This window comes from Photinus pyralis, unplaced genomic scaffold, assembly GCF_008802855.1.
Source record: "Photinus pyralis isolate 1611_PpyrPB1 unplaced genomic scaffold, Ppyr1.3 Ppyr1.4_LG8, whole genome shotgun sequence".
Classification (NCBI taxonomy): Eukaryota; Metazoa; Arthropoda; class Insecta; order Coleoptera; family Lampyridae; genus Photinus; species Photinus pyralis.
This window is the reverse complement of record NW_022170819.1, coordinates 814119-825849: the sequence shown is the minus strand read 5'-3', so window position 1 is coordinate 825849 and position 11731 is coordinate 814119. Positions and strand designations below refer to the sequence as shown.

Here is an 11731-nt window from a genome sequence, read left to right as displayed (position 1 = left end):
GATGAGCGAAATAGTTGAATATAGTAGTGTGATTTATGGGTAGGTTCAACATGTGTATGGGATATCACAGGGAAAGTGCGATGGTATTGGTGAAACACATCTGTAGAAATTATAATCATTTATTTTACCGATCCCAAAGTACAAACTTGAAGACCTTTGGCGTTGCGTTTGTTATTTTTGGAGAACAATGCTGTGGTTTTGATCCATATATATTAACTAGCGACAGGTTTCTTTGAAATGTGCACTGGAACCCTAGTAATTATTGACTATTAAATCTTTTTCTGAATTGAGGTAGGTATATATTATGTTTTGAAGCCAAGTTTGGCTTCTGGCAAAGTAATGAGAGGTATGGAATACGTTCTCCCGCGAAAGCGTTCAGCCTTAAAGGCACTCATTATAGTTTTCGGGTAAGGACACTTGAATGTTCCTTTTCTGAGAAGTAACTATTCCATACCCTATCTCTACAGTCTACACTCATTGACTAAATACCCCCCCCCCCCCCATTAGTCAATGCTACACTCTACAGCATCAGCATCATGGAGTGCTAAGTTTGACAATTATCATTGGAATACCCCTCAGGGCTCAGAAGTACATACATATACCTACTCCCTATCCAGTGAGTTCTCGACAACTTTTTCCATAAGTAGTATTCAAGCATCGACTAGGACTTCAATATTCACTAATACAGTTTGCCAAGCCTTATAGCACCGCTTTCGGTTTGGAATTATAGAAGAAATTCCTTAATCAAGATCAAAATCGTTTATTGTTACGCCCTGTATATTATAACAAAAACAGACACTGAAGAATAGGCAGCATCCAAATTTTGAGAGAAAAGAAATTGTAATTAAATTTTTCTTTGAAATCATTAATCTAATTGGTAAATAACAATTGCAAATGTATTTTTTAAGTAAATTTAAAAGAAATAATAAGGTTAAAAAGAAGAGTTTTTTTATTCGTTAACGTGCAGCTAATCGATTAGTTTCTCGTCTCTTTCCTATTACAATGCATAGTGATATTCCATTCCATTGAATGAATAAACCTTAGAGAAGGAAAGAGTATAGGCTAAGGAATAACGAACATGTCTTACGTAGTTTATTTTTGAAGTACAGAGTTCCATAACTAGGTTAGAATTCACACATCTGTCATTATATAATACAAAGTTGAGAAATTACCTACATTTCTTCTTGTAGATGTTACGTACAGCGGCGCAAAGAGCTCTAAACGGAGCTTTCGTAAGTCCCAAACAATTAGGAGTCCTTGTGACACGAGGAGCGGGAGATGCCAAAAAACCTGCTCAAATTGAAGTATTCATAGATGATAAACCTGTATTAGTCGATCCGGGTACAACGGTACTCCAAGCGGCCGCATTAGTCGGCGTTGAGATACCGAGATTTTGTTATCATGAACGATTGGCGGTCGCTGGCAATTGCAGAATGTGTCTCGTCGAGGTGGAAAAGTCGCCTAAACCGGTTGCGGCCTGCGCGATGCCCGTCATGAAAGGCTGGCGTATTAAGACTGATTCGGAGATGACTAAGAAAGCGAGAGAAGGTGTCATGGAGTTTCTATTGGTAAACCACCCCTTGGACTGTCCGATTTGTGATCAGGGTGGTGAATGTGATTTGCAAGATCAATCAATGGCTTTTGGGTCGGATCGATCCCGGTTCACTGACATAGATTTTTCCGGTAAGAGAGCGGTGGAAGATAAAGATATTGGACCACTAATTAAGACCATAATGACACGATGTATTCATTGTACACGGTGTATACGGTTTGCTTCCGAAGTAGCTGGTATCGATGATTTAGGTTTGTGTTCTTTGTTGTAAGGGCAAAGATGACATTTTAAATTTTAGGTACTACGGGGCGAGGTGCTGATATGCAAGTGGGAACTTATGTTGAGAAATTCTTTTTATCCGAGTTATCTGGGAATGTTATCGATTTATGTCCCGTAGGGGCGCTTACTAGTAAACCTTATGCTTTCACGGCTCGTCCTTGGGAAATTCGTCGAACCGACTCTATTGATGTGTTAGATGCCGTTGGTTCCAATATAGTTGTATGTACCCGTACGGGTGAGGTGCTAAGAATATTGCCACGCACCAATGAGGAAGTCAATGAAGAATGGTAGGGTAGCATCATTGAATAACAATCTGAATAGAAGGGCAACGGGATTGAAAAGGTGGTAGTGTGGCGATAGTAACAGAAAATTATAGTTTTTCATGCATTCCGTTAAATTATAGTAACATGCAATAACCAAAACGTATCCAGAACCCCTGTACAGTTAAAGGTAGGAGTGTCTTTGTAACACCCTGATAGTGAGATCCTGCGTTGAGAATAACCCAGTGTCTTCTTTCAAATGCTTAACTATTTTATTAATTTTGTATTGTGTATCTCGTGTTGCTCTTGTACTTAACCAGAGTTTACATTGAGCAAAAAATGACAACTAAATATTTACACAAAACAATGTTTAGATTTTTAATGCCATACGAAGAATTGCATAGGGTCACTGAATTCACAACTTTATACATATGTTTAAATCAAGAAGAATCTATAGTAATTAATGGCCAAGGGTCTTGCATGATCAAGGCATTCTAATGGGTCATTTTTAACCATGTCATGATTTTACTTCTTCTCATAGGATTTATGTACTAGTAGATTTTGAAACATATACGCCGCTATTCGCCAACAAAATTATCAAATTACTGAAGTCATCATTGATAATCTTAGCTCTTCTGCTATCCTCAATGCAACGACGGTATTAGGGGACGAAAATGAGTGCAGTAAACATTTTTAAGAGACTCTTTTTGGTGAACATGTACCTATGTGTGAGAAAGACACGTAATTTCTAAGTTTACAAACCTAGGAACGAGCATTTTCAGCAAACAACAATTTTTCTAGAATGTTGTCGAGTGCTCAAGAACGATTCGGAATGTTCTAGAACAAACACTTCATATTTCCAGGAAAGAATGCGGCACATCAGCCTTACTTTTTTATCGCTGATGGCTAATCTTTGATAGCGCCTCGATGTCTATCGGGATTTCAGGAATATTCGTTACAATTATAGGGAAACGGTTTACCACAAGCCATTGCAACATACCCATTTCGTATGTTATATTGCATTAAATTTGTATCGATATCCATCAATAACTAAAAAATTTGCTTTTGCTAGCACAGAGACCACCTGTGTATGCGCGATTCTGCCCTTTTATGTCTAAGAATAGAACTAAATTTGCCTCCAATTGGTTCAGCCCTTTAACCAGAAATGAGAGTTTGACACACTTGTGAATGCGCGATTTTGTCCAAATGCTTTTCAGGTTGCAATAGGCTCACCTGTTTAATCGGAAATGAGACCACCGACAGACGTGCGGGTATGGTGTGAAGTTATCAACTTTTTCTTTAAGACGTGCATTTTCATACAGAAACGGTTTTTTACTTGCCACGGAAATACTGTAAACACAAGCCATTGAAATCCCTTGTAAGGGTGCGCGTTTTCGTGGTAGAATTTGAAAAAAATTTTTGCAAAATTGAAAAGGGTATTCCGAAGCCTTTGTGTTTTTTTGATTTTCGATATTTTTAAATATCTTCACAGATGATAAGGTTGTGTGATGCTAAATTTGTTGTTGATGCAACCCATTCATTCTCAAGGTAACTTATTAGTATACGGGAAATACCTGAACATCCCATACATGTTTTTAACAGCAACACAGGATTGTACAGAGATAATCTAACAGGTAGAGTTGAATCTCTCTATATTTAATACTCTTTGCAATAGCAAAAATGTAGGAAAAGCTTTCACCCAAGTTTTTGAGTACGCTATTTTAGATTTTGGAAAATATTTTCGAAAATTACTACCCCCATATCACCCCAAAAGGGTCGTGTGGACAAAAAGTTTTAGCTTCGAAATTTGGAATGTATATATGGGTATGTTGCATGTTCAAAGATATATCTCAACGAAAATGCTTTCCATTGTGCTTCTATTTGGATGTTGATACAATGATAGCGCTATATTAGCTACCTATACCAAGTACAAACGTAAATAATGGTTTGTTTAGGTTATCCGACAAATCTAGATTCGCATATGACGGACTGAAGAGGCAGAGATTGGTATCGCCGATGGTAAAAGTTGATGGACAACTACAACCAGTTGACTGGGAAACTGCGTTAATTGCTATTGGAAAAAAAATAAAATCCGCCGGTAGGTAACTACTCTGCTTTGTGATTTGCAATTATATTTAATTTGACGAAAATTTAGGTTCGGATATTGGAGTAATAGCGGGAGGTATGGCAGACGCAGAAGCACTAGTTGCTTTAAAAGATCTTATAAATAAGCTCGGTTCTGAAGACGTGTGTACTGAAAATCCTTTCCCTGTAAATGGTTCTGGTACAGACTTGCGTTCCAGTTACCTACTCAATAATACAATTGCATCTGCCGAAGAAGCTGATGTGGTATTGTTAGTGGGGACTAACATACGACTGGAGGCACCGTTGTTAAATGCCAGAATTAGGAAAGGATATGTACATAATGAAACTGAGGTACGAATTACTAAACAATTCGGTGTAAGTACTTCAGCATTAAGTATAGACGCAATGGTTACCATTGATATGTCATATAGTAGTTGCAACTCAGATTCTGCAAGACATCTTTTGTAAATGTTGAATGTGTGGAGTAATAGTAACATCGAGAGTAACATACTCGTGTAATTCATTCAGATGTGTTTTGCAAAATCGGCAAAGGTGTACTGAACAGGGTGATCTTTTATGTTTTGCAGTAAATAGAAACCGGATGTTTTAGTAGCAACCAGGATCTATGAATATTAAAAAATCAGTGTATTAACTATACTGACTTAGCAACCAGGATCTATGAATATTAAAAAATCAGTGTATTAACTATACATTGATTTTTTAATATTCATAGGTCCTGGTTGCTACTAAAACATTTATTTATAATGTCTTTGGTAATAGATTGGAGTTATCGGCCCTCAAGTGGATTTACGATACGATTACACACATGTAGGTGACGATCCTTGCTCTATTAAAGACCTAGAAAATGGAAACGATACATTTGCAAAATGCCTAAAGAATGCTAAGAAACCACTCATTATCGTCGGGCAGGATGCTTTAAATCGACCTGACGGTAGCGGAGTCCTGTTGGCAGCACAATCTCTGGCGGCGCTCATTCAAAAAAATGTACAAGATCCACAGTGGAAAGTTCTAAACATTCTGCATAAAGTGGCGGGTCAAGTAAATTTGTCATAATTAGTAATTACTTTCAAATTGGGTAATAACCGTTGTCATTTAGGTTGCAGCATTAGACGTTGGATATGTCCCCGGTTACGAAAAACTTAAAGATAATTCCAAACTAAAGGTTATTTACTTATTGGGAGCAGATGAAGCAATAGAGAGATCCCAGTTTCCATCCGATTGCTTTATAATTTATCAGGGTTAGAGAGAATTAATACTTTATCTTTATACTAATTTAGAAATTTTTTTAATAGGTCATCATGGTGATTGTGGCGCTGCTATAGCTGACGCAGTTTTACCTGGCGCTGCGTATACAGAAAAACAAGCGACATATGTTAATACAGAAGGAAGAGCACAACAAACTCTTGTTGCAGTGTCTCCACCCGGATTGGCGCGTGAGGACTGGAAAATTATTAGAGCACTATCAGAGTTCGTTGGCCAACGGCTACCGTACGATAATTTAGATCAAATCCGGTGCCGTTTAGAAGAAATTGCACCACATCTGACCAGATATGGGAATGTGGAATCTGCAAATTACTTTTCACAAGCATTAGCGCTAGCACTGAAGGTAATGTTGGAATCTAACGTTGTCCAGTACTATAATATTGATTATAGGAGTCGGCAACTGTAAATAAGAAACCTATTTCGGTTACACAAAAATCATTAGAAGATTTCTACATGACCGATGTTATAAGTAGAGCTTCTGCTACAATGGCTAAGTGTGTAACCGCTTATAAAACACAACAATGTTCGAAATACTAGATACACTATGTAATAAAGTTAGAAAATGAGTTCACTGATCTTTCATTATTGAGTATAGGTAACATTTAATTTTTTTAAGTAATCGACTAAGAATTCTATCTATAGGCGAAACAGTACTTTCTCATATGCTGTGGGATAGTTTTGCACGTCCTTGGGAAAGAGCATTTTTTATATTCCATATTGATTTGATTAATGAACTTAGACAAGTAGCCACATGAAGAAATATGTACATAATTTTTTATCATGTGTAAAAAAATATATTGAAAAACTTTACGGCTTTACCGATGTTTTGGGTGTATTTATAATTTTGGGAAAAAGTATGCAAGGTAGAATAAATGAATAACCAATGGTACCGATCTAGGGGTGTCAAAGAATAAATCCGACTCAAGAATGTTTATTAAAAAAAAAACTGATTCATAAATATTGTACAAATCATATATTAATAACTCTGGAAAGTTTCTGCACACGGTTCAACAATAAATCCCCTTGTTTCACAACCGAATTAAATTGGGCATTCTTCTGATCAGGACGATTTGTCTCTACAATACCACCAACACGATCAATCTTACAGTGGACTCTTCCCGAAGCGATAAAAATTGACAATTCCCTAAAACAGGCATTAAAAACAACTGAATATAACATTTTCGACGCTTACTGGTCAATGAAATCCTTTGATACACCGAAAGCTTCCGCCATATACTGTAAAGTCAGTGATCTGTACGACTCTAACAATTGTGAATAGGCTAAAATACGCATTTCACGAGTGTAGTAACGATAGTGAGGGTGTAATAAGTAATCTTCTCGCAGAACACGTTCAACTTCGGCTAGAATTTCGAGACTTACAACATAAAAATACCAAATGCTATTTACCTACCTAATTTTTTGAAAAATTCCGAATAGTGACATTCATACAAAGAAAAGAGGTAATCTTTAATATCGAGCATAAAATGAAGCACTTCCAGAATCTCTGAACCTTTAATCACTTTATCTCTCAACTGATACCGTGGTAAACTTATTATTGACATGAAGACAGTATACCGTACAAAGGTGCGATAATCCATCAATTCGTACGAAGTAAATGTGCTAATGGTGTCGAGAAACATGGTGGCGGCAGTTTTAAAATCACGCACTGCCATACTATAAACGCCTTGGTACACTTTTAAACGATTTCTTCTGTCCCAATCGCCCCCTTCCTCTATTAATCTACAAGCAATCTACTTAAAAGCCCACAGTCACAAAATTACCTACGTTTTTGCCTTATCGATGTTACGCACAATAATGTCATGATCCATAAAGAATAGACCAATACGAATCATGTGGAATACTATATCAAGCCTATGACCTAAAGAGACAGTTTTCTCATATGCTTGACGGAAGGTTGTGTTTGCATTGTCTTTGTCTCCGATCCGACTGTAATACTCCGCTTTTTTAAGGTACGCTTCTCGTACTTCCATTTCACCCAAGTTCTTTTCGGCATCCTCAATAGCTTCATCGAGCTTCTTTAATTGTTTTTCATTTTCGGCCTTCATTCTGTTAAGCAAATCTGTGTCTGGCTTCCATCCTGCGTCTTGACAAACGAGCTCATACCAAGGAGCCATATCTAAATAGATAATATTAAGGCTTAATCAAACAATTTAAAAGACAAACCATCTTTTTTTATTCCATCTAGAATCTTTGTATGTATGACTTTGTCGTTGCGGTATTCATTGAGGGTGAGTAAAAATTTTAGTTGCGCTAATTGCAGGTCTGGGTTCTTTTCCAAACCTTCTTCTTCCAGGTTTTCTATAGGCATTTTTCTTAGTTTTTTCAAATTTCAAATAATACCCACAAATTGCCTTGTCACTATTTAGTGTTTTTTTTAAGGTTAGACAAGAATCTCCGATTCATTGCGACAAATACGACCGGCACATGCGCGACACTTCCGCTTTTCGTCAGTACGACGTTGCCAGTATTCATAAATGTTAGCTTCTACAATGCACTCAGTCTAATGAGTGAAAGAGCAGTCAAGCATGCTTCTATCATTGAATTTATAACTATAAATTCAATTGACTGAACGCCGCCCTTAGGCAGTTAGCTTTAATATATTATATTATTTAGATATTTACTTTGTTTAAATGCCTAATAAAGACATTTATTATTATTATTATTATTTTGCTATAAATAGACATATTTCATTCTTTCTGGTCAAGAGTTCGGCCTATTTCGGTTACATAATATTTTTAAATTCGCCGCACATTATTCACCGAGGAGGTTCAAATAAAGTATGCAGTAGGTACTTGTTTTTAATGTACAGTGTGGACACCTAACGATGAGTTTTTGAAGTATTGCGGTGGGCTTTGCTTTGTTGACGAAGCATCGTTTAGGTTAGAAATTTTGTGTTAAAAATTATTCTTCTGTTATTAGTGCTAATTAATAGACCTATTCGTTTGTATGAGACAACGGAAGTAAGTTATATAATTTATAGCTATCTACATTAATATTGTTCACTTGATTGGGGGTGACTAATAACACATATTTGAGACATGACAAATAAACTTGATTGGTAAATGCCTATTTTTTTACAGCTATTCTAACAAGAACAATTCAACGTTAAATTAGTAAAATGCCCACTCAGTTAGCGCACGATAACAATATTCACGAAATACGTGCCAAAATCGCATATAATGGCGAAGTACTCATTACGTATATTAATCAGAATATTTCTTTGGAGGAGCTTTGTAACGAAATGCGCGAAATTTGTCGTTTTACTCACGATCAAGCATTTACGATGAAATGGGTAGATGAAGAAGGGGACCCTTGTACCATTTCGTCTCAACTGGAGCTAGATGAAGCCATTAGGCTTTATGAAGTTAATCGAGACTCTGAGCTAACTGTTCATGGTGAGTTTTTTATGTATTATTTGCACTTACTTAAATTGTAAACACTTTACGTAGGTACTAAATTAATAGCTTGCTCGAGCTCGGTTAATAGCATAGGTACAAGAGCAACATGAGCAAATTGTTAAATTTATTATCGGCCTGGTATTTCATGCAGTTTGCCTACCTTTTCTCCACATTTATTTTTATAAAAATAGTTCCTCTGTATTTGTCTGTCTGTGTGGTTTTTATTACTCTATGACTGTATGAACTTACTTACCGTCAACGGAAAATATAAATTATTATTTATTAGCAATAAAAATCCTAACGAAATTACATTAAAAGCCGTGCTTTGCCTGATTCTCCCATGCAAGTTTGTCACACTGTGACGTCATGCGCGAAATTCGTTCTGCTAGTGATCATATCTTGTTAAGTTGTAGTGGGTGTACAGTATTACTGCACTTCTGCTGAAGCAAGTTTTACATGCTTCAGATCATTATGACTGTGCAGGTACATCTCGATGTACAGGGAGTAACCGTGTAACATATATGTATGCCAAAAAACTGGCATTTATTGTACCAACACAAATCTTTTTTTCAAATAAACCAAAGATCCAAAATGTTGCTTTCGATCAATTTGCCCATCCGCAACTATTTTTTCACGAGTTTTGTGTTGTGTTACCCTTTTATCACTATAGGCACAGATCTACACATAGAACAGATTGCTAACCTTATGCATTTTATGGGAAACACATTTAGGTATACGGTATACCGTTGAGTATTACTCAATGGGTATAAAGTCCCTAGATTACACTGGTCTACAGCATTTTTGCGCATGGGACATATATACCTTATTTTTGTTGCTTGTATGGCCACAAATAAGAATTAGAACAAAAAAAGGTTCTGTATTTGATTTTGTGTGAAAAAAAAATGCAAATAAATAAAAACACCTAAAATGTGCTTTACATAGAAATTATTTATTAAAAGGTAACGTTCCTACATTTATAATTTGTTTGTCTAAATGTTTAAAATTGGAACAGTTTTGCTTTTTTTGTCATGTTCAACAGAAGTTTTTCATATTAACCCCCCAAATATGATCTTCCATCATGCTTCCAGCGTACAGTCAATTACAAATGACATTCTCCTGCAATATTGCCAAGTGTATGTGGGTATGTCATGTGAATGGTTCTAGCAGCTGATTGGTGGGGTTTATTACGTCACAGAGCCCGCCACAATCATCTCGTTTTGAATAAACCCCTAATACCGCACATGTTCATTATTTTGTTTCTAATCAGCCACTATTTTTAAATAAACTTTTACTGTCCAAAAAATTGTTTTATTGTTTCCGGTATACGCTTATTAAATTACAACTACGGAATTCAACTTTACTGTAAACCGCTATTATTTCGTATAAAAGATTTTGTTTGACCGTTTGCCATTGCACATAGCAATATGCTTTTGGACAAACATATTCGCTTATAGCATTGAATAATAAATCTGAATAGAAAGACAACGCAATGCTTTTTGAAGGGTCCACTTTAACGGAGTTTCTCCGTAGGTTGCCCTCTGGGACAAACTCCGCTTATTAAAAGCATTGAATTTATAACTATCAAAAGTAACTAAATTTTAATCGAGGTTTTATACCACCTACTCAACTGAATCAAAGTGATTAGATTTCTTTAGATGACGCTACTTTCGCGTACTTATCTCGTAGACTGCGTGGGAGTTATAACAGCAGGTGAAGATCGTATTGCAATAATATTATCTCTGTATTTACAAACTTATGCTTACGTAATACATGTTATTATTTGCACACCTCTTAGGAAATGACGTCAAAGTTATCAACTTACAAGTAAATCTTGATTCCAACGATCTTACCTTATGTAGACTTTAAGATCGAAATTAAACTTTACTATTATTGTACCTATAGACAATGTTTTGGGATATTTCAGAATATGCAATATACTGTCAGTCTCAGTTGTGCGAGCATTTACAGATATTGTTTAATTGCTGTTTCCGTATATAAATGCACAAATAACATGTTTTTGAGACAAAATTTGGAATTAAGTACTTTAAACAACAACATTAAAATTCAAATGAGAGAAGTGCAATATTATATTATGATGTGAAATGAAAGGTTTTTTAAATCGGCTTCATGAAAGAAATTGTATTGCACTTTTACGAAACGAAGACTCGAAAACGCCATGCCGGCACGTTTGCTTCTAAACCTTTTTCTACGTCTCTCTTGTAACATATTTTTGATATTTTTTAAATATTAATAATTACGGCACCTGAAAATACCATAAATATCAAGTACTTCTACAATTATTTATGCAAAATTCGAGTATTAAATCAAAAATCTGTTACAATAGAGGCATAGATGTGTCCTTTATCTTTACATCGGCACCTAACAACACGGTATAGAATCCAATTTACTCAAAATGTTATACTAAGTCCCACACCTAGACACGCTATTCGAGCCATATAATTTCTATTGAAGCGCTTTCCTAGTCGTATGCAGAGAACGGCTTAAGTTCTCGAGCTTACGGATCGAATAAGAAATTTCAAAGCTATTATGAATTTCCATAGCAAGAGAAAAGACGCAGTCGTCAATCGCATTCAATGGAATGTTTTTTACCGTCAAAAAATAAATCAAGAAAACATACATTTATCATAGGGTCCGTTCACTTAGCCCCCCCTTAGCCCAAAAATGAACCAATTTTTTTTATGTATTGTGCCTCAATTGTGCATTTATGCGCACCGTTTGTGCTTTTTTGGTTTTGGAGATAATCGAAAAAATCAAATGGGGGCTAAGTGAACGCTTAGCCCTCCAAAAAATTAAACTTTTTGATAGTTCATCGACGGTATTGCGTAGTACTT

At 35.9% G+C, this 11731-nt stretch overlaps 2 protein-coding genes and 1 long non-coding RNA gene across 3 annotated transcripts; 2 read left to right on the top strand and 1 right to left on the bottom strand.

Annotated features, from left to right (window-relative positions):
- The first annotated feature begins 1129 nt into the window (after nt 1-1129).
- On the top strand, nt 1130-6031 carry LOC116178453 (NADH-ubiquinone oxidoreductase 75 kDa subunit, mitochondrial). The gene is made up of 8 exons (XM_031497946.1): nt 1130-1803; nt 1851-2118; nt 4047-4189; nt 4247-4527; nt 4957-5235; nt 5294-5435; nt 5490-5803; nt 5851-6031. Exons 1-8 carry the CDS (start codon nt 1191-1193, stop codon nt 5995-5997), a joined length of 2187 nt encoding a protein of 728 aa, XP_031353806.1. The 5' UTR covers nt 1130-1190; the 3' UTR covers nt 5998-6031.
- A 344-nt stretch (nt 6032-6375) lies between these two features.
- Nucleotides 6376-7901, bottom strand: LOC116178454 (26S proteasome non-ATPase regulatory subunit 6). Its single transcript, XM_031497947.1, has 5 exons — nt 7645-7901; nt 7246-7597; nt 6872-7200; nt 6653-6821; nt 6376-6604 (listed from the first exon to the last, which is right to left on the bottom strand). Exons 1-5 carry the CDS (start codon nt 7787-7789, stop codon nt 6430-6432), a joined length of 1170 nt encoding a protein of 389 aa, XP_031353807.1. The 5' UTR covers nt 7790-7901; the 3' UTR covers nt 6376-6429.
- Nucleotides 7902-8212: 311 nt separating this feature from the next.
- On the top strand, nt 8213-8948 carry LOC116178455. The gene is made up of 3 exons (XR_004146846.1): nt 8213-8441; nt 8562-8876; nt 8931-8948. It is a non-coding gene; the product is annotated as an uncharacterized LOC116178455 (long non-coding RNA).
- Nucleotides 8949-11731: the final 2783 nt, after the last annotated feature.